Source organism: Pogona vitticeps, chromosome 2 (assembly GCF_051106095.1).
Source record: "Pogona vitticeps strain Pit_001003342236 chromosome 2, PviZW2.1, whole genome shotgun sequence".
Lineage (NCBI taxonomy): Eukaryota > Metazoa > Chordata > Lepidosauria > Squamata > Agamidae > Pogona > Pogona vitticeps.
The window spans coordinates 121,053,020-121,077,136 of NC_135784.1; the positions used below are offsets into that span (position 1 = coordinate 121,053,020).

The window sequence follows — 24,117 nt, forward strand, 5'->3', positions numbered from 1 at the left end:
ATTGTTTTTATTCCATTTTTTACTGTTAGCCACCCAGAGTAGACTTTGGTCTAGGTGGACGGGGTATTAACAAATAAATAAATAAAATAAAAATTTGTTTTCTAAGAAGACTGCAAATAAGGTGCAGCACATGGAATATTTAGAATCCTCGGTCATCAAAGTGCAAACTGGTTGGGTTTGTACACATGTACACATCATAGACCAAGGATGAGCTTTAAAAAACACACACATCTATTTGATCCCATTCCTTCATGAGACACAGGAGTCATATTAATGAACCTCATGGTGCAGCGGTTAAACTGCTGTACTGCAGCCAAAAAAAAAAAAAAAACAACTGCTCAAAAAACGGGGTTCAATCCCAGGTATCCGGCTGAAGGTTGACTCAGCTTCCCATCCTTCCAAGGTCAGTAAAATGAGTACCCAGGTGGGGGGGGGCAATGTGTAGCCTGCATAATTAACTTGTAAACCATTCACAGAGTGCTTGAAGCACTATCGGGCGGTATATAAGCAGCACACTTTGCCTTTTTTTTTTTTGCTTTAATGAACAGTGCTGTGAGTCTAAGACATGATCTAGTACCAAATTGTGTGTGCTAGTTGAATCCCTGCTTAAGATGTAAAATACTTGCTTGTGTTGTGTGCCAGAGGAAGAAACTGCAACATTTTCCTCCTCATTAGCAATAATGACAAGAAATCTCTGATTCCTAGCAATCCTAATATTCTCTCATTTGTGAGAGAACTGTGTAAAAACTTACTCTCTCTTTTTTTCAATTGCCTTTCTCTTTTTTGCACAAAAGCATGCTTGTTGTGCCTGTGAGAATTGCCCCAAATGGGTATGGCTGAAGCTTTAGCTTTAAAGCACTGAATGGGCTGTTTGCATCTTTCATTAAAAATCAGTCAAAAGGATAAAAACTGTAAGCTGTATCTAGATTTGCAACCATTCTTTTGAGGACTTTTGGCATAAAGGGAAAAATCATTAAAGATGAAACTCTCTTCTAGCATCATCTGCATGCAAATAAAAATGTTCTGGATATCTCTGGGGCCATTGTCTGGGGCAACTTTTGAAGCTCTGACATTTCCTTCTTTTGATAATCCACCTGAACCTAGCCTATTCTAGAATAATTTATTTATGATTTTAATTTACGCATTTATAGCCCACCTTTTTCTGGAAGTGAGACTCAAAACAGCTTCAAAGTGGCCCTCTTCTATGCAATCTCAATGGGAATTCAAAACATTGTGCATACTCAGAGTGAGATCAAGGTAATCCCCAGATCCTCCATGGCCCATTGTGCTGCCATTACAAAGCTATATCTGATTTACTAAGTATGATCTTTATTTCCTAAAGAAGAAACTGAATATCAAAACAGATGTGGCTAATTACAGTGGTGCCTCGCAAGACAATGTTAATTCATTTCGTGAAAATTGCTGTCTTGCAAAAACATTGTCTTGCGAAAACATTGTCTTGCGAAGTGCGGTTCCCCATTGGAATGCATTGAAATCTATTTAATGTGTTCCAATGGGGAAAAATCGTTGTCTTATGAAAATCACCCATAGGAAAACCATTTTGTGAATCTGTCAAAATCGCTGTCTTGCGAAAAAATATCTCTTAAAAAACTGTTTTGCGAGGTGCGGACCCAGCTGTCAAAATCGTCGTCTTGCAAAAAACTGTCCTGAAAAAAAAAAGTCTTGCGAAGCACGGACCAAAACCATTTTGCAAAGTGCTATAGCAATCGCAAAAACCCATCGTCTTGTGAATTAACCATTTTGTGAGGTAATCTTCTAGTGAGGCACCATTGTATGCTTAAACATTAAACTGGCCCAATCATCTATATGGAAAGAGGAGATGAGATCCTCTTTCGGCTTGAGAAGAGTGGACCCTTCCACATCTGCAAAGTTCTTCCCCACAAGCCATCTCCCATCTCCCAAACATATAAAGCACACAAGGCAGTACAGAAGAGCAAAAGTAAATAAACACGACAATTAAAAACAAAAACATGACAGCTAAAAGACAAAAGCAACATAGTGAAGAACAGCACATAAAAATGATAATGCCTCCTAGAACAAAGATGCTTTCAGCTAGCATTGCTTAGCTGCGGGCCAAGGGAGCTTTCTCTCATGAAAGTGAGCTCCACACCATGAGCACCAAAATAGAAGGCACTTTCACATGTTCTCATTTAAATCAGTGGTTCCTAAATTTGAGGCTCCAGGTGTTCTCAGACTACAAGTCCCAAAAGCCCTAGGTAGCACAGTCAGTGGTCAAGGTTTTTGGGGAATTGTGGTCCAAGAACATCTGGAGCCCAAACTGGGGAAACACTGATTTAGTAGGAATGTGTGAAAGTGCCTTCTATTTTGGTTCAAGAACTTCTGTACTAATTACATCACACATGAAAATAAAACATGCAAGGAAATCTCAGGATTCACAAGGAACAATAAAGAACAGAGGTCCTGGTTCCCACTTAGCGCAACTGAAAATACTGGATCGGGTTATTAGGACTCTGCGCTTAGGGGATTCAGAGTGTCTTATCTAACATTGTCTGTATGAGATTCCCCATGTATCATTGTCATTGGGGACACCGTGTTTAGAGTTCCAGCCATTGTCTAAGGTTACTGCTGCTTACAGGTTTTGTTGGCTTCATTGTAATAATAGTTTAACATAATTTATTATTCTTTGCCTCAGCAACAAAGACTTTCAGTGATGTTGCCCGTACTGTTGGAACTCCTATTGTAAAGAAGCTAGTAGATAATTTTAAGAAATGGGAAAATATCATGTTCTTCTGATGAGTATATGCGGATTTATCTGCTGCCCAGATGTGTTCTGAAATTTCAGTAGAAGTTTTGAGGGCATTAGAAAGTATAGAATATTGTTATAGTATTCACTCACTTTTGTGAGGGCTGTTTTACTAATTTTTTTTAAAAAAATCAGTTTGATTGATTTTCTCTTTTCTGAGTTGATCTGACCTTTTGAAGCTGAGATGTATTCATTCTGAAACTGAAATAAAATTTGTTTCATCCATTCAAAAAGATTGTAGTCATCACCTACCTGTACTGGACTGCACAATTCCAGAATCCACCGTTTGTCCCATGAGATCATATTGATTCAGTCGAGAGCCATCTTCAGCTACTACGACAGATAATGCAGGCTCCTTTGTCCATTCATATACTACTTCTGATTTTGTATAAGCATCTAATTAGAGGAAAAGAAGTCATTTCTAAAGGTGATTTTAAAAATAAAGCAATGACCATTCCAGTTTTGATCTCATCGCTAGGTTTCCAGACCTATCATTCCTTCCAACTATTTTCATTTTTCAGCAACAAGAATGCAGTGACAGAATAAAATGACAGAATGGCATATGTCGATGTAAATATCTTTTTTTCCCCAGTAAACTTTCACTTTTAAATGAAGCTCTCTGAGGCACATTTTAAAAGAACTTTCCAATTTTAGGGCAACACCTCTGTATCCCATAAAATCATTTTTTTTAAAAAAATATATTAACAATTTTTACTAGTCCTTTATTCAGGGGGAGAGGACTCCAAAGAATGGCTCTTCTCCTCCAGGAAACAGTGGAGACTTGAACTCCCAACAGCTGGTTCCCAACATTCAGGTGGTCCAAGATAGCTCAGTGGACTGGATACCTCCCTGCAAAGCCAGAAGCTCAGAGTCTGATTCTCCACAGTGCCTCCCAGGAAAGGAGCCAACCTCTGTAGCTTTGGGCAAGCTGCACAGTCCTAGCAAAAAGGAACAGCAATTCACTTCTAAGTACTCTTTACCTAAAAGGGCCTGAAAGGGGTTGCCATAAATCAGAGAAATGGTCATTAACAGGATAACTTGTATCCTGTTAATTATTTAAATAATTGTGCTGATAACCTAATATACCAATATTGTCACAGGTAGAGAATTCACCTGCAGTGAAAAAAAATGTCAGCATTATAACCAGGACATACTCCTGGATGCCTTCATTTTCTAATGGCAGATTATTGGAGCTCTACTCACTTCTGAACAGTTTTCCAAAGAGAATTGAATATGTATGTGTAGAATAAAGTACAAACAAAGGCTCGTGTTCAAGCGAACAGCTGACAGAAGGCCTACTACATCTTAGAACTACAACAATGCTCCATCGTGCCTCAGATGAGAAACCAGTTTGTTGGGAGGGCAACTGATGGAAAGAGTTTCTCTTGATGGTCTCTCCCATTCCACAGGTTCTGCCTGTGCCCACCTTGCATAAATATTTTCAACACATTCATGCAGAGTTATGAGAGGCACTGGCAAGGAGTTGTGTTTATCAAGGTTTTTTGTTTTGTTTTTTTGCAACATCAGTATGGGAACCCTTTGTGAAACAAATGCTGATATCTGGTGATCACTACATAGATGTACTGAACTGACTTCTCTAATTATATTCACTCAGCCATTTTTTTTTATACTGCGGCTTTAAAACTCATTCTTAATTCCTGTTTTCATTTATGAACTAGCAAATGGGAAGCATTCCAGTGAAGGTCTATCCAAAATACGTAAGAGGCACAGAAGCACATCCTTCAGTTTCAACAGCACTTGTGTGGAAAGATCTCCCAAAATTCTGCATCTATTTTCAGTTTCGGAAATAAAATTTTAAAAATCCAAAGTGCTCTCAATTAGATCTTTCAAAACAACCTCTTCATTCCTGAAAAATTGTCTGAAAACTTGTAAACAGAAATGAACGGCAAATTCAGAAACAAAACAAAAGCTGGAAGTCATTTCACTCATTCTGTACGTATTACTGAAGCTTCTTTTTCCTTGATCAAATGGAACTGCAGTCAACCGGAAATGGGAAATCTCTGTATACTGGGCTATCACATTGTTTGTTCTCCACATGTTTGGAGTGGAGCCATTCCCCTCTTCGGTAAATGCCTGTGCCAGATATTGGATTAGATTTATTCATGTAGAAAATCTTCATTTAAAAAAAAAATCTACTGAAATTGAACAATGTGTGGTCTCATATACTCCTCAGGTCTTAACCATCTTAGCCGGTAGGAAGGAGAAGGGGGAAATGATTGTTAAAGTCAACTTACAGCTTCCAAATTTCAACGGACAAGCATGTGCATCCATGGGAAAGTCTTCTAAATGCATTGGACATTCTGCCCTCACTGTGAGTCTGGCAGCAAGCAAGGGAGGGGGCAGATTATGAACAAGAGAGCAGAGTTAGAGCAAAAAGTGGCTATAACAACAAATATAATAAAAAGCAGGCATTCTATTATAATTTGGGTAATGTACTATATCAAATTATCATTTGCACAAGCTTACTGAAAAATACTCCTCCTTAAAAGCCCATTTTTCAATTTCTAACTCCCTCTTCTAAGATTACTTTGCAAGTATCTTTATCAACAGCAGGGATATTCTGCATTAAGCATTTCCCCCTGATTTTCGTAATTTTAAATTCGTTCTGTAACAATTGCACTGAGGTGTTCAGGTTCTGGACTAGACTGACAGAAGGAAAATAAGGCGATAAACCATTTAACAAAACTCAGGAGGCAGTGATTTTCATATTTTCATTTATTTTTCCTGTACTGGCTTGCCTGAACCCACACAGTCCAGACCATGCTTCAACAGGACTGCTCAAAGGCAAAAAAAGCTGCAATGTGTAATTACAGACATCAGCAACAGAGGCTGAATACATGGGCATTTAGCCTGCTGTTTGGTCCACTTTGATGGAATGGGATCAGAATATTATAAAGCTTTTAAATCAATATTGATCCCAAAGTGAAAAATACTTTATAATAGGATTTTGGAAGGAGAGAAAATACCAGACTTTTGGAAACATTCATTAATAACTCTTATCCCAAAATCCAATAAAGATTTAATAGACCCAACTTTGTATGGACCTATTTCATTATTAAACCAAGATGCAAAGATATTTACTTGAATACTGGCAAATAGAATGAATAAGTTTATGACAAAATATATTCAAGAGGATCCAAATGATTTTTTAAAGGGAAGACAAATGGAAAATTTAACTAGGATGGTTTTGAATATTATATATAATATAGAGAAAGATAAATAAAATACAGGTATTTTATCATTAGATAAAATACCTGTATTAAGGCATTTGATTGTGTATAATGGTGAACATCAAATATTCTTTTAAAGGGTTGGGGTTTTGGAAAGAAATTTAGGGGAATAATAGACCAATTATATATGGAGAATACTTCTACAGTAATAATTGATGATGGGATGACAGAACAGATAGCTCAAGGCTAAGGCACCAGACAAGACTGCCCTCTTTCTCCAATTCTGTCTTGTTTGATTACTGAAATGCTAGCAAATGTAATAAGGAATGGTGATTTAATTGAAAGTAGGGGTCAAAATAATAAAATAAAGATTAATTTATTTGCTGATGATTCCCTATTGACAGTTAAAAACCCATTGAAAAGTATAGATAGAATTAAAATTCATTTGGAAAAATTTGGAAAAATAATTGGATTATGCGTAAATTGGCAAAAATCTGAAATAATGTTGTTTAATCATAATAAATTAGGTTTGCTAATAAATATGATTTTATGACATGTAAATTAGTTAAATATTTAGGTAGCGATTTAGTAAAAGATACTCAAAATAAAGGAATATAATTATAATAAATTAAAAGAAGAAATTAAAAAGAAATTACAGGAATATACTAATTTAAAACTTTCTTGGTTTGGAAGGATTGCACTGATAAAAATGAAAATTTTACCAATTTTTTTTTTATTTATAATGTTACCAATACAGTTAACAGAGGATAAGTTTAAATTTTGGCAAGGAATGATTAACAAATATTGTAACAAAGGGAAGAGAACCAGAATAAATAAAAAGTATTGGTATAAAACAACAAAAAAAGGTGGTATAGGTTTACCAAATATAAAGAATTATTATTTGGCTAATCAGTTGAGGTTTATTGGAGAAATTACCGTGGTGCCCCGCTTGACGAAAATAATCTGTTCTAGCAAAATCGCTGTAAAGCAAAATCGTCATCAAGTGGAAAAAAACCCCATTGGAATGCATGGAAAACTGGTCAATGCGTTCCAATGGGGGAAATACCTCATCGTCCAGTGAAGATTGCCCATAGAGAACCACTGATCAGCTGTTTTAATTCACTGTAATGCTAAGCTTCGATCCAGAAAGAAGCCATTTTGAGAAGGGAGGGAAGCCATTTTGTGGAGGGAAACCATTTTGCAGAGCTGGAAAATAGTCGTTTAGTGAAAAAACAGTTCGCGAAGCAGGCTCCTAATCAATATAATGCAAAAAAAAAAAAAACAATTGGAACCATCATTTTGCGATGGCAATAGTGATCGCAAAAATGTCATCGTCAAGCGATTTCGATGTCATGCGGGGTAAGCGTCTAGCGGGGCACCACTGTATATATAACCCAGAAAGGTTAATTTGGTGGAAAATGGAATCATCAGAATTACAGGTAGATATTGAAAAATACCTATTTGGTATGGTTATGAAATATAAAATAAATGAAATTAATAACCCATTTTTAAAGACAATGTTAAACATATGGTATAAATATAGAAATAATTGATGTCCATTTAACTCTCTACTAGGGTTAGTGACTGAAATAGAGAATTTTCCTGTCAATATAAAAGTTTATACGGAATTATTTAAAGACAAAAAGTGATTAGATTGAAAGACCGGTTGTATAAAATGAGATAAAAAGAAACAAATCCTTCAGAATAAGAATATTTCATGGTTGAATTATATGCAATTAGAAAGATGGGTAAAGAAATAAAGGTAGAGAATATATGAAGTATGAACAATTCCTATTATCATATGAAGATATTCAGATGAATGATTCAGTAAAAGCAGCAGTGAGTAAAATTTACAGATTCCTGCATGACTTAGAAGAAGACAATGAGAAAGGACTGAAGGACTGTGGGAACAAGACTTAGGAAAAAGAATAAATGATGAAGAATGGATGAAGATGTGGAAAATGAGGATTTTACAATTTATGCCAGTGAGAATAAAAGATTTTTTTTTTCAAATTGGGCTTAAGATGGTATTTGACACCTACAAAATTGAATAAAATTAACACTAGTTATCTGAATATCTGTTGGAAATGTGAGAAGAAAAATAGTACATACTTTCATATGTGGTGGGAATGTGAAAAAGTACAAAGATTTTGGAAACTAATCTTTAAAGAATTAAATGACATATGTGAAAAAGATATAGAATTTAATCCAAAAATAGTTCCATTATCAATACTTGAGAATGTAGAATATGAGAACTAGAGAGTTGATTACCAATTTATTAACAGCAGCCAGATTAATAGTAGCTAGGGACTGGAAATCAAAATTGGAATTTCAAATGGAAGAATGGGATAATGAAATATGGAATACAGCCAGAAATGATAAGCTAACATAATTTAAAGGTTAAGAAAGGAGAATGGAAAAAGAATAATTTTTATGATATATGGGGCAGATTTTTGGAATATGTGTTAACAAGAGGAAAAGGGAAAACTCCAAATCAAGAATCAATGCAGTTTTGGAGAAGAGGACAATAAAGACCAAAGATAAAGGAAGAAGAAGAGTACTGCAAGAGGTCCCGATTATGGTGATGAGGTACACAGTTAATTTGTATTTTGGTTTATGTATTTTATGTTTATGTTATAGTTAAAATTTAAAAAAATTAAAAAGGAAGTGAGGAGGAATTAAAGAACCTCATAATGAGGATGAAAGAGGAGAGTGCAAAAAAAAAAATGGTCTGAAGCTCAACATCAAAAAACTAAGATCACAGCCACTGGTCCCATCACCTCCTGGCAAATAGAAGGGGAAAATATAGAGGTAGTGACAGAGTTTACTATCCTGAGCTCCATGATCACTGCAGATGGTGACAGCAGCCACAAAATTAAAAGATGCCTGCTTCTTGGTAGAAAAGTGATGACAAACCTAAACAACATCTGAAAAAGCAGAGACATCACCTTGCCAACAAAGGTCTGCATAGTCAAAGCTATGGTTTTTCCAGTAGCAATGTATGGAAGTGAGAGCTGGACCATAAAGATGACTGACTGCCGAAGAATTGATGCTTTTGAATTGTGATGCTGGAGGAGACTCTTGAGAGTCCCCTGGACTACAAAGAGAACAAACCTATCAATTTTGAAGGAAATCAACCCTGAGTGCTCACTGGAAGGACAGATCCTGAAGCTGAGGCTCCGATAGTTTGGCCATCTCATGAAAAGAGAAGACTCCCTGGAAAAGACCCTGATGTTGGGAAAGTGTGAAGGCAAGAGGAGAAGGTAATGACAAAAGACGAGAAGGTTGGACACTGTCATTGAAGCGACCAACATGAATTTGACCCAACTCCGGGAGGCAGTGGAAGACAAGAGGGCCTGGCGTGCTCTGGTTCATGGGGTCACAAAGAGTAGGACACGACTTAGCGACTAATCAACAACAATTGCAACTAGTTGACTAGATGATGAGGCACATCTTGGTTATCAGCCCAGTCCAGTAGCTGCTTGCACAACCACAATGCAATCCAGTACCTCCTCAATTAGCCTCAATTAGCTATGAACAGTTATAGGAACTTTATATGAACACCAGTAGGATTTCAGCCATTAATTGCATTCCATTTTTTTCTCTAAGAGATTTACAGTAACACTGATCTCATATCCCAATTTACCCTCATTAAGTACCTTGTAAAGCAGATTAGGAATAGTGACAGGCCCAAAGTCAAGACTGTTACCTTCAAAATGTATGGGAAATTCTAATCTAGCTCTTCCCTATCCTAATCCACAACACCTCTATAAGAGACACCCAGTGTTATTTACAGTTGTACATGAACCTCGCAAAGAGACTGACAACTGTTCTTCCTCTTTTCATGCCAGAGAAAGAGTTTCTTATTGGGGTTGGCTAAGCAGACCAGAAAACTATCCCCATTTATGCTTTCCTCAAAGAGTTACTTGTCTGTGTTGCATCTTGTAAAATGATTATCTCTATTTTCTCTTCTAGCTACTATGCTAGCTATGGCACATGAGCCTAGCCAGGATGCTCCTTTAATGCCATGAGGAGCTTTACGGTGCAGTGGTTAATCTGCACGTGACCCAGATTTAATCCCAAGGTTCACCCAGCATTCCATCCTTCTGAGATTGGAAACTGAGTACCCAGCTTGCTGTGGTGGGGGCAACATGCAGCCTGCATCATTAATTCATTAATGGTCCAGAGAGTGCTTTAGATGCTATGGGGCAGTATATAAACAGCACACAATATTCTACATATTTTTGTTTCTGCTACAGCAGGTAAAGCTCATTAATAAGGTTGGGCTGCAACAGTCTAATCCCCAAACACATGGAAGTGAGCAATGAAACCTTTTATATGTCCCAGAGACTTCAGAGGGACTAAGCAGGTTAAAGATCAGCCAATGAAAATATACCCATTAACAAAAAGACAGTTTTGCACTGAAAGGCAAAACCAGCTATATTCCTTTGTGACAGGTACCCATCAAGCCAATATACGAAATTCTAACATACCTCTTTTAAAAGAGACACATTAAATGCACAAAACATGTTCGTAACTATAATAATCAATGCTTTTCCATCAATGAGAAAGTGCCATGTTGCAATGCTCACCTCATTGTATAGAGCAGCGTCCCATCTTCTGTAATCCGCAAGAGTTTGTTAGGCATAGTCATGTTGTGAGCCACTGATTTCTTTCCATTATGGAAAAATGTATCAGGTGTCCATATTTTGCTGGCCATCAAATTATTAAGTCGGAGGACTTGCATGGGCCCTTTGAACTTCAGTCTCTCATCCCTCCAGCTTTGCCGGAAAAATACATCTATTGTGTATTCCTAAAATTAGACAAGAGGAGCTTTGAAAACTGTTCATTTGGCAATGGAAGCACTAAAAAGACAGAAGCTGAAAGAACAATGTTATTTGTTGTTTTGTGCCTTCAAGTTGGAACTGAATTATTGTGACCTTAACAAGGCTTAGTGAGATATTTAAAGAACAATTTTACCAGCTTCACACCCCCAGTAAGTTTCCGTAGCTGAGCGAGGGTTCAAACACAGGCCTCCTGAGTTTTAGTCCACTATCCGCTACACAACACTGGGAACCCAAAAGAACATTGAGCTTAAACGAATCATGAGTATATATTGTTTTTGCCCATTTTACCATTTTGAAAGTAATAAAAGGGGATGAGCAGGGGGACTAGCAAGTGGGTGTCACAGAAAATGAGGATTCCAGTAATCACAAAGAACAGATTTTTAGTGTGACCATTTGGGCTACTCTGTAGAAGACAGTCCTCTATTTGGAGTGCATCCAATCCATGCTGGGTTTAAAGGTGAAAGACTAACTAGGGACAACTGGGCCCTTCAAGTTTGTGCATGTGTTTGTAATCATACATCAATTATATGCAAATCAGTTTCCTCTAGTCATATGAAGATCTCTCCATTTCTCTTCTGCTGCATTTTCCAAATCTCAAGTGCATTTTCTTCTTATCATTTTTTCTCATCAGTTTGTGAGACTTTGGGTTTTCTTCTTGCACTGAAATCTGTGCCTATTTTTACACATTTTTCTTAATCTCTGCATTTAGTTATGCACTCTCTCTCATTTACATAACTTCCCCCACTTTCTCAAGCATTATATCTGTGAAGATTCTCAGTCATCCAGGTGAGTTATCTGGAAGTTGAGTCATGGCAACTGGATTTCTTTCTTGTTAGTTGAAATGTTTTACTAACTCATCCAAGTAGCTTCTTCAGTCTGAGGACAGTTGGTAGGAGATCCCTGATATATCCTCCACATTGGTTTCACTTCCTCCTAGTCTAAATAGACTCATTATATGGACAAAAATAAAGTCAATGCAGGACCTTACAGCTGTTTTTATTTTTTCAGTGTAATTCAGAGGAAAGGCTGGTGATCTGGATCCCCAAATCACAATTCAGATTCAAAGTCCTAACCAAATCAGAGAGGCTCTGAATTGCTTTGGACCAACTCAGGGTCTGGCTTGAAGCTGAGAAACTGACATGGTTTCTGAACCAAACATGGTGTGTATGTGCAATGCACAGCCCTGTCTTGTAACCCCCCTCCCATACATGAATTCTTAAGGCAAGACACTTTTCTCCTTGCAACTGCTCCTGGGGTGTGTGTGAATGCTACATACACCAAAATGGCCGAATACAACTAAATTGTCTTCCATTTTTAGTGTTACCTTTTGTCCTGTTATTTGCAGGTACATTTCCTCTTTTATTTTGGCAGTGACCACTTTCACAGCAAAGGGGAATTGGACTGGCCAAGAAATTAATTGCCATGACACTTCTGTGGGAAATCTTGAGGGAAAAAGTGATAATCCTTTTTAAATTTTATATTTTATTTTGCTTTGCTTTCCATCACACAGACCTTCAAAGACAAGTCTTTGAAAAGATGAATTGATTCTGGAAGAGCATAAGACATCTATCCTTTTACACATTGGCCTTTCAATAAGAACAGCCAATACAGACAACAAAACAAGGAGCTTGTTTCTTCACAAAAGTTCAGTATCAAACCCCTAATCATAAACAGTTGCCATCTTAGTGAGTTCTTTTAGAGGCAAAAATTGCCCTATAGAACGTCCAGGGCTTCTCCCACTCCTCCATCTTAAATGTATTAAATTTCTCTTTTCAAACATGCTCCTAGTAAGATATTTCTCTTTGAGACCAATTTGCTCTGCATTACACAATCACCTCATTTACTCAATAGCAATGCCGCAGCCCAGACACAAACAACCTGACATTCATTTTGCCGCTTTGTGGTGAGTATTCAATAAACGGATGCCAAAACAGTCAATGTGCCTGGAATCCTTCAGATATCGAGGCATATGTTAGTCATGTCACTTAAACCTCATCATTCTTCCAAATTGGTCAGGCAACTTGCTTATGCTTCCCAAGGGACTTCTCATCCAGGCAGCTTGAAGAGTCAGGCCTGCCTAGCTTCAGTTGTAAAACGAGTATCAAATGCCTGTGTACCATTATGCGAAATGATCTTATGCATTCAGATGGCCCCAAACAAGCAACCTGGGCACAAGCACATAAAACAGACTATTCCCCCCACCCATGATTCACTCAGTCTATAGTTTCATTTAGTAGACTACATGTCTCTTTCCAGCTAGCCAGCAACAATCCAAACATGTCAGTGATGTCACATCTCAGCTCTGTTGTCAGGTGGATCTCAAGCGGGAAAAGGGGGAAACCAAAACCCAAAATATGGGGGGTGAGGTTTCCCCCCCACACACAAGATAAAAATAATCAGCCACTCTCAACTTCCTCTGTTGTTCCTAACTCTCTGTGGACTACCTTCAACAGCAGAGGGACAGACTCGGTGATGTTTGTGTCCTTGAGAACTTTATCACTTTGTAATTCTGAGAACTTGTGTCGGGGGTGATGAGATCCTGTGTAGAAAATGAATGCTCCCATTCCATCTCTAAATATGTTTATAATGAATATTTCAGGGCATACTCATATTTATGTCTCCCAGGACATCTGACGTTAAAAAAAACAACAAACTGGACTCGTGTTTGCACAGAATGCTGTGTGCACGAACCTCAACAGGCATAAGAGTAAACGGAACAACCAATATATCACAATATCTTACACATAACATGATTCCACCCCACAGGAATTGAGATCCGTATACAGGATCAGGCCCAGCATGCTGTTAATTGATAAAAACCGACTGCTTTTTAACTGATTAAAAATGAGGTGGGACAAAGTGATCAGTACAGACCCTGTGACAGTTTTTCCACATAACACCCATAATGCACTAATTTCTGTGTATGAGTATGTGGGGGGCAGGAAGAGAGAGAGAGAGAGAGAGAGAGAGAGAGAGAGAGAGAGAGAGAGAGAGAGAGAGAGAGAGAGAGAGAGAGAGAAGCTTCTTCTTTCTTTGAAGCAAAGCACTAATGCAAATATAAGAGGGCAAAGTTTTGATCCCCGAAGTACTATACTTTGTATTCGTGCTCCATGCATTTCAAGATCCCTATTGGAAGCATTCCAGAATTAATTCTGCAACAGTATTTGTAGCGACCAAAAAAAAAAGGGGGGGAGCAGAGAAAGAAAAGCAAGGCTTTGTAACTGCCACATCTTATCAGGACATATGCCACACTCATATAATGCATAATGCAAAACCATATCTATACAAAAAACAAGCCAGAATATGCATACCTGTGAAATAGTTTTCAAAGTTTTACCAGGCCCTTTGAATTCTTATTCTTGTGTATCAATAAATGTAATAAAAGAGCCTGTTAATCGACCAATGCTCAGCACTTAGGAGCATTTATTTGAGCTGCCAGCATTTCTTTGTGGCTTTCCACATAAGCTGCTGCAATCAGAGAACTAAATCCTTTAGATGCCTTGCAGGGTTTGAGGTTTCCTTTGCGCCTGGCAGAGTCTGACAAGCTCCTTCTTGGAACAGTGGCTATAAGGAAGCCATTCACGACTGAGCTGTGGCAGGTGGATGCTTTAGAACCCAGAGCATCACCCTACCAGTGCTGACTTGTGGATAGCTTTGGCATTTCGTTATAGTCACTCTCCTGAAAAGCAATCTCCCAAGAACTAGGAAAGTTTGAACCAGAGCAGTCAAGCTTTTAAAGGACTTCAGTAGTCACCTCTGACCTAACATTTGGCAGGGAATATAGATTCGATTGGAGTGATGGAGAAGAAATGGAAAGCTGATTGTCCAAATGAGGTATGTGTGATGAGATAGTATGGCATATTTTCTACAGCTTCCCAGTATCTGATTTGAGTATAAGCTGAGCAATCAGACATTGTTTATTATCCTCTTTTATTTCTCCCTGCTGATTTACTAGACATCTATATCTGAGTTCCTTCCCATCTTAACCTTCAAATGACCCATCCATAAGCAGACATGCCCATTGTAGGCAAAAATGTCTTCCCGTTTTCTGCTGTCTATGTTGGAAAAAATGGTACTGAGTGAGCCTAATGTTAAAAACATTTCAGAGGGACTGGATTGCCTAACTGGGGCTGACATTCAAGGTGATACATTAAGCAAGCTTAGATATTGTGAGTGCAGAAGACTTTAAAAATTGTATCAACATGGAAAGCAGGTTAGGCAACAGTGATGACAAGTTAGTGCCAATTTTCATACCCTTTCTCAAGGCTAAGAAAAACTTTAAAACCAAAGGAAGATAAGAGATTGCTTACCATATCGTGGTCTGAAACAGGTCCAAAGCTGGTAACAAAGATGTCAGTCTTCACAGCAGTTACACGCTCTGAGGAGACAGGAAATGGAAGAATTAGTGTCCTTAGATCCAACCATCAAAAGCTCTTCTCGAAACAGAAAAAAATAGGGTGCTGGGAATCAATGCTCTGGCTCTTCCTAGAAACCTTCCCTCCCTCAGAGAGAAAGGAAGTTTCCAGAAGCATCATTTGGCTTTCTAAGAAAAAAGAGCAGCCCTACTTTTAATGTTAAAAAGCAACAACACTGATATGAATTTAGAAATGCCGTTAATGTTTGTTCTTTCTCCCCCCCCCCATGTTTTTCTGAGGAGAAGGCATATGCAGATCGCAAGTGCAGGAAATTTAGACCCCAGCCTTCAGGATTTGCCCATCCTTGAATGAATGAACCCAAGCTGATTAGATACTTTAAGAATAGAAGAGGCTTTAATTGAGTGGTGGAGCTCCTATTTTCTCCACAGAAGGTTGCATACTCTTGCACCCTCTGCATCTTCAGGGAGAGCTGGAAGGATTCTTTTTAAAACTCTGGCGAGTTGCTGCAAGTCTATGAAGGCAATAAAGGTATATGGAACAATAGTTTGACCACTCATACGACAGCTTCCTATGTCTGAAATGGGTTCATATAAACAAAACCATCAGTAATCAACCTATGAGCACATACATGCATGTTCTTCTGAGGAATCCTCTCTGCAGAAATTCCTGAGGTAACCTAAAACTACTCCTGAAAATCCCTCAGATAGAAAATACTATTTAGTAAATACACTTGAGGCCCATAAGAGAAGAAATGCTGCTGGCATGCACACACTGTCTCCACTGCCCTATATTTCTCTGGAAATTTAAATATCATGAGTGAACATTTAAATGTCATTATGGAGGGTCCATGGTATAGTTAAAAAGAATCACTTAGTGCACCACTAGGGCGCTGGAAAGCCAACAGGTTGTATCTGGACATCGTCACACTTAAGAGTAGCCTCTGTGAAAGCAATAGAACTGAGCATTAGTCATTTAATCAAGTCTGATAGATTTAAATAGATACTGTAAGTATGACTAAGTCAACATTTAACCCAGTGATTCAACATGCTGTGCTCTAAACTGGGGGGGGGGGGGATGAGCAAGGAATATCATATTCACATTTTTCTATGAAGATTATTCTAGCCACAGTTATATTATCATGCAATGAATGTTGAGTGATGTATTTTTAGATTGCTTTTTGGACTGACAACCCCATGAATGATACTGAAAAGACATTTGAACAGTGGACTTTCCTAATGAACCATCCAGCAAAATGCATGTGGCCTAATCAAATCTGCTTATGAGAATATTAATTGCCTTAAAGAAAGGAAAGACTTTTCTTCAACATCTAATTGAGTTGGACTATAATCCTAAAGAGGGTCAGAATGAGAATTAACCTCAAAGTACTGCGAGTGTCAGGTTAATTCTCCAAAGAAATATTCATCCTGAAAAATGAGTCCTCATTTCATAGCCTAGTGACTTGCTTGGCATTGGAAGCCTATGGTCTCCTGTGAAAGAGTGCTCAAATTTAAATTCTGCCAGGTAGACTAAGCACCTGGCTATATCTTCCATGCAAATGGATGCAATCAAACTGCAAGAGAAATTTACACACACTCCTCTGGAAATGATGTGTGGGGAATGATAGAGGGTTCTTAATACTTTCTCTGGCTGCTGCTTTTTATTCACCTGCCTCTGAGGAGTATCTGTGGTCAAACTATACATTACAGATAATTCATGGCTACAAAACAGAATTCTTCAAGGGTTGATTATGTGTCTCTCATAATTTGCAAATTAGCTTACTTTGTTTTATATTTGATCTTCAGGCCATATGCCTTTTGTTCCTTTGCAGGTCTGATTTCTCAGACACGAAAGACTGGCTGAATCACATCTCTTAAACACTAACAGGATTTCAGCTTTCGTTATTGTATCTAATGCATAATTTCACCCAGAATTTAGGTACAGACTGAGACATAAGCACATCACTATGACACAAACCAGCTCTGGAACAGGCTGCTGTTCCTACATACAGACTAAGGGAATCACCTCAGAAAACAAATTATTAATATTTATTTATTTATTTATTTATTTATTTATTTATTTATTTATTTATTTATTTATTTATTTATTTATTTATTTATTTATTTAAATTTGTCTTGGTAGCACCTAGAAGATGTGAAACAGTTTATGAATAAATATTCATATGTTGAAAGATTTAAATGTGTTTTATAACAATAATTTTAAAAACACAACAAACCTAAAACACAAAATGCAACAGTATGTTATCTGTGAAAGATGTGGTGGGTTGGCCCACACAGGGAAGGTTGTCAAAAACTACAAATCACTGGGCTAAATGCCCTGCTCTGAACAATGGCAGAGTGGAGCATCAGACACTACAAGGAAGCTTCTCATAATGAGCATATGAGAAAGAAACATTCAAGTGTGTTTTATAATACGCAGATTTTTGCGGGCACTCCCTGTAACGAGAGCCTTTTTCTATAAAAGTTTATCTAATATATACATTGATTTATATATAGTTTTTAACATTTTGGAACACTGTTGTGAAATTTGCAGACCTGCTAAAATCCTGGATAATTACAGTCCATGTTGCACAGCAGTTTGATAGGACTGGAACGAAATGAATCCCATCCCCAGGTTTGCATCAGAAATGAGCCAGGGGTGTCCCTGATGAATCACTACTGAATGGTCCCTCTTTACCCTCTCTGCTTCCCACCATGTCCTGCTGCTGCCTATTCCTCCGCCCAAGGCACCTAAAAGACAGCATACAGCACAGATAATGAATTGTCAGCTGCTTCCTGGCATCCATCAAGCAAATAACGACATATTCCTCACACTTACTTCAGTTTGTTCTGAAAGAAGAAGACAGGCTAGAGTAGAGTTTTTAACTCACCTACCTATTAGGTAAAGGTAAAGGTTCCCCTTGACATTTTAGTCAGTCGTGCTCGACTCTAGGGGGCGGTGCTCATCCCCGTTTCCAAGCCATAGAGCCAGCGTTTGTCCGAAGACAGTTTCCGCTGTCACGTGGCCAGCGCGACTTAGATTCGGAACGTTGTTTACCTTCCCATCAAGATGGTACCTATTTATCTACTCGCATTTACATGCTTTCGAACTGCTAGGTTGGCGAGGAGCTGGGACAAAGCGACGGGAGCTCACTCCGTCATGTGGATTCGATCTTACAACTGCTGGTCTTCTGCCCCTGCAGCACACAAAGGTTTCTGCAGTTTAGCCCGCAGCGCCACCACGTCCCTACCACCTACCTATTACCATACTTAAAAGAAACCAAAACAAAATAAAAACTACATGTTGGAAAGGGGGACTGGAGAAGAGTCTTAACTGAGGTAGTGCTCACTTGCTCCCTCTCCCAATCCCCCCACCCAGACCGTCTCTTCTTCGCTCTGCTGTGTGGGCACTGTCACATTGTATGTCAGGGTCTCACTCCCTTCAATCCAGAGAGACCTTTACAGGCTGCGTTACTCGGATGTTTCCTTTTCTCCTCCTCTTAGCGTCGAAAGGTCTTCCTTTCAATAAAAGTTTTCAAAATGGAGCAAAAGGAAGAAAATGTCATGGTCACCATGAAGGTGTCCTCATGGTGCACTCAAATCAACTGATCTGCAGGGAAAATAATGCTGGACAAAGTGAGAGCAAAGGGCAGAGATCTGCTGAGATACAGATCAATGTTATTGATGACTAGGAATTGGTCTAGCTTAACTTTTTATGCCCCATGTTTATCAATGCAAAACCTCATTCATAAACCCCCACCTGTATTAGCTGCTGTTCAGTCCCACTGTTATGAGCCTCACTCATTAGGAGTGAGACAGATTCCTAGCAGACCTTGGAAATTTGCATTTTGGACAGCATCATCCAAAACCCATCCAGAACGGTCACTGACCATGTCACTTTGGGGATTCTGTGATCTGTAGTCTAAGAAAGTAACACTGTCTACATGCTAATAAGTATAAAGTTTATCATTTCCCTATGCACATTTACTGATGTGTAAGAACCATTTATTTCAGGAGGACCTATATCAATGTAAGCAGGCTCAATAATCCCAGTATAATAATCCCAAGACAAAGGACATTACCTTGCCCGTATTATTTCAAACCTCTTTCCATAAATTTAAAATTCACAACAACCATAGGCTCAGCCTCAACAACAAGCAGAAGTTTCTGAAAAATTTCTCTGCCGTCCTTCTTTCTACCAATTCCTCTTTTTTCTTACTTTTTCTTTTAAAACGAAAGCTTAAAATCTGGGCTAAGTGCGCACTGGGGTGGCACTGGGGGCACATAAAATATGGGGCAAACCAATCCAGTTTTTGTAATATTGCATCCCTAGTCATATAGCGTATCATTTAGCCCACCAATATCTTGAATCCCTTCATTCAGAGAGAGTGACTGACTACCACAGTGACTCTGAATGATCTTAATAATGAAGAATGATTGACGGCTGGTGTCCAGTATTTCACGACAGGCACAAACAGGCTAACAGCTTTAAGTCATGCTATAGGTAGAGCTGCCTCTGTACACCCTACAGTGCTATATCAGAACATTAGACCACCAGTACTTTTATCACAATTTGACTCATGCTTTGTGGTGTTCTGATTTTTTAAAAAAAATTCCAAGAATTCCCAGTCTTCACTACTTATTTAGTGGATTTCTTGTTTTTAAATTCAATTCTGCACACTAAGCAAAGTATCTTTTCACGAGTTTGGGATTTAAAAACAAACAAACAAGCAAACAAAGCTCACACTTGTTTATCACTTTTGCAATTAGATGATTCAGCTCTGCTTTGTCTGGTGCTCCAAAAGTAATGAGTCATTCTAAGACAGGGCACAGCTTGACAGATGCTGACTCACAGAACTGGGATATCAATCCCCATTGAAAAATAAACTATTTTATTTTACCTTTGCTTTTCATATTGAGGGTTTGCGCCAGATAGGACTGTGTTCCTTTGAACCATAAAATCTGATGACAATGAGTTGGATTCAGTTTTTGTCATACTTTGAGTGGACCCATTGAAATCATAACTAACTTATGCCCCATTTATTTAAACGTCTCTTAGAATGATTAAGTCTTGATGCAACCCTGTGTTTCCATGAAAATTACAAAATCTACAACATTGCATCCTTTAGAAGTGAGACAGCCTATCAATGTTTATTTAATAAATTTATGTTATTTTTCTATGGAGCTGATGATAAGCTTTCTTGCTTTATCTTCATGATAACCAATAAAGGGGATCAGACCGAGAGACAGTGACTGGTCCCTGATCACCCAGTAAGGAAAAATAATAACATAAAAGTGAAAGGTATGCTTAGACTTTCATTAGTGATCTTGTCAGACAATAAACCAGATAAATTTGTGGTTACTGAATCTCTTTTCCATTCCTAGACAAGGACTCTTTCATAAAATTAAAACAAGAAAAGGGTTTGTGAGTGCTGAAAATATAGCCATTTAAAAAAAAAACTTAGCTATTGGAAATAGCTCTAGTATTGTCAGTGCTAAGGATCAGATTTAAGATACCTAAAAACAAACATTTGCAGAAAAATGTGCTGTTACGATGAAGAAATCATTGTGCAATGATTTGATACTCTTAATCAGGAATTGTTTTATGGGTAGTGAGATGTAACAGTCTATATTTGTATTTTCATACTCTTGCTAGCGTTAACATTTATGTGTTGGAGTGCTTTATTGTATATTATACTGTATTCTGTGCCAATTATTTTCCAATGATCAAGACTGCAGTCTGGTACTGAGGCATGTGGAATGGGTGTACTTATATCAGGATATACCTGGTTGTGCTGGTGTGGATAGAAAGCATGATGCTTGACTTACTGCAATCTTATTATAAACCCTCAGTTACTGGAAAGGTGTTGCTTTGTTGATGTCTGTTTTGTTTTGTTTTTTGGACGAGAGCTCCCAGAATACAACCAGCCAACATAGCAGCAATGGCCAAGCTGTGAAGAGCATTCTTAGCCGTGTAGTCTGGAAAAGTAATTTTTCTAATCTCTTTAGAAACACAGAGCCAGTTGCCAGGGCACTTTTACAAATGTATAGTTCCAGAAAATTCTTAAAAGGTCATAGTCCTCATGGGAAATAATAACAATGGTTTGGGGCTTACTCCATTTGCAAGTTGGAAGTTCACCATGTGCTTTCATCACATTTCCAAAACCTATTTCCCCAGTGTATGGAAACCAAAGTCATAACTTGCTGAAAGGTTGGTATTATATAAATTATACCAGCTACGGCCCTACCTGGACGAACGGAGACTCATGAGAGTTACACACGCACTGGTAACATCTCACAAAGATTACTGCAATGCGCTCTACGTGGGGCTGCCTTTGAAGATGGTCTGGAGACTGTAACTGGTCCAGAATCGAGCTGCGCAGCTGGTGAGTGGTGGGGCCGCTAGGGGACACATCAAGCCAAATCTGTTTAAATTACATTGGCTACCAGTTGCTGCCCGGGCCCAATTCAAAGTGCTTGTTTTGACATATAAAGCCCTAAACGGCTTGGGCCCTGGATACCTGAAGGACCGCCTCCTTCCGTATGAACCTACCCGGCAATTAAGATCTAGCCAGGGGGCCCCTTTGAAAGAGCCGTCCCTCAAGGAGGTAAGAGGGATGGCTTGTAGACAAAGGGCCTTTTCGGCCGCTGCCCCCAGACTATGGAATGCCCTCCTGACTGAGATTCATCTGGCGCCGAAGCTGATGACATTTTGGTGCCAGGTCAAAACCTTCCTGTTCCAGAAAGCTTTTAATTGAATTAATATCAGCTCTGGGTCCAATGGCAATTTTTAGAGTATATATTTTTAATTGCATTTTAATTATTTTGCCTTTTTATTGTATTTTAAATGTTGTAAGCCGCCAAGAGACCTTTGAGTAGTGTGGGCAGCATATAAGTTAAATAAATAAATAAATAAATAAATAAATAAATAAATAAATAAATAACAGCAACAATGGGCTTTATGTAATTTTTTTGCCCATCTAACTTTGAAAATGTGCATAGATTGCTTGAATGCTATAACTGCAGGTCTTAAAAATGTTGTCATTGTTACAATAATTCATGATTACTGCACTTTATACAATGGTCACTTTATACCTGCTTGTTAGTGGCACTATATATGTTTGTTTGTTTATTTATTTAAAATAGTTTTGCCCAAGGTAGTTTGCATCATTAAAACACAATACTAAGAGCTAAAAACAGTAAACTGTTGAAATATTTTTATAAATAAATAAATTAACATTTTATTTAAAAAGATAAAAGCATTACTAAAACAGATTTAAAAAGCAACAAAAAATACAAACCATAATGTTTAAAAATCTATCTTCTACAGTCAGTCACTCAGAAAGAGCCTGCCTGAATAGAATGCAGGCATAGTTTTCTTTTTCTTAATTTCATTTATTTATTTACATTTTTATCCATCCCAACAAATTGCTAGGCTGGGCAGCTAAGAAGGAGAACAAAGTCATAAACAATAATATCAAGGACAATAAAACCAACAAGAGAAAAATGGTTTCAAAACAACCAAAGGAACCATGTAAAGTGCAAAGAAGTTAACAGAAGGCAGATGGTCATATACATAATCACATGTATATGATTACTAAAATAATGGCAAACTATAAAAAGGCTCGGGAGAATATCCAGATCTTCAGTTGCCTCCTAAAACCTGGGAGGGATGGGGCTAGCGGCACCTCTGGTGAGAGGGAAGTGTAATACGTACTTCACCACAGCTTGTCTATAGGTATGGATTTTTGAAATATATTTGATCTGTAAACTTCACTAGGAACAGTCACTTTTTCCACTGACAGAGGGATGAAAGAGGGAAATGAATCAGGTTACTAGACATTCTCCTTCAAGACCCCAGCATCTTTCCCAGAATCATCCAAATTTAACCAGCAACACAGCAATATTTGTTGGATTGTCTTGTCTGCTCGTCCTACTCTGTATCTGTTTTGCCACTTTTATTAAAAGTGATGAACTGTAGACCAGTCATTCTCAACCATATGGCCCCGATGAGAATGGCTGGTGTAGACTATACATAAATGCCAAATAATGCCTTATGAGTTATTACATTTGGCCTATACTATATTATTCTGGCCATGCTAAACAGATGCTTCAAACAGTAAGTATGACTTGTCATTAATTATCTCATTTCATAAATGGCTGTAGAAATATTCTTCTGGAATATTTTGGATTTGTCCTGCATTTACTTTCTGGGCCATGGAACTAGTTTACCTTCTAAGTTTGGTTTTTGGTTATATTAACTCATCTCAGAGCATGGACATGAGATGTCTTCAAGAACAAACCCCTTACCTATTGTATTTCAAAAGTTAACTTAACTGGACATATGTGAGAAATGGCCAAAACTCCACCCAGAAGGATCCAAGGAAGGCATTTTCTAATAGAGTGGAGGATGAGTCATTACAAAAGGATAAGAAAGCAGGAAATATTTTATGGTCTTTCCTTTCATTTCCTCTTTCCAATTTACTTCTTGAAGTCCAATCACAGAAAATGGAACAAAGAAGGTGGAAGTTTTCGGCTAAGTATCTTCTTACCCCATTTGAGATTAGTTAGTTAGGCATCCTTCAGTCTCGAAAGACTATGGTAACGTGCTCTGTATGGAGGACTTGGAACAGCGCCTAGTGTGGCTGAGAAGGCCAATTCGAGAGTGACAATCTCTTCCACACTGAAGACAAATCCAATCTGTCCCCTGTCCGGCTCCCTGGTTTTGCTGCTTTTGTGACTTCCTCTTTGCCTCGGCCTGTTGGGCAAGGGTCTCTTCAAATTGGGAGAGGCCGTGATGCAGTGCCTGCCTCTAGGCTGAACGCTCAGATGTCAGGGTTTCCCATCTGTTGAGGTCTATTCCTAAGGCCTTCAGATCTCGCTTGCAGATGTCCTTGTATCGTAATTGTGGGGGCGCTTTCC

General features: G+C 38.2%; 1 protein-coding gene across 3 annotated transcripts in view; it reads right to left on the bottom strand.

The window, feature by feature from the left end:
• The window catches only part of GABRA1 (gamma-aminobutyric acid type A receptor subunit alpha1), a 54,657-nt gene that overhangs the window by 13,912 nt on the left and 16,628 nt on the right, over nucleotides 1-24,117 (bottom strand). For all 3 annotated transcript variants that reach the window (XM_020808384.3, XM_020808385.3, XM_020808383.3), the window contains exons 4-7: nucleotides 15,134-15,201; nucleotides 10,569-10,789; nucleotides 5,041-5,123; nucleotides 3,038-3,181 (exon numbers count right to left, since the gene is read on the bottom strand). In XM_020808384.3, coding sequence (XP_020664043.1) covers nucleotides 3,038-3,181; nucleotides 5,041-5,123; nucleotides 10,569-10,789; nucleotides 15,134-15,201 — 516 coding nt within the window. The remainder of the gene's footprint in view (nucleotides 1-3,037; nucleotides 3,182-5,040; nucleotides 5,124-10,568; nucleotides 10,790-15,133; nucleotides 15,202-24,117) is intronic.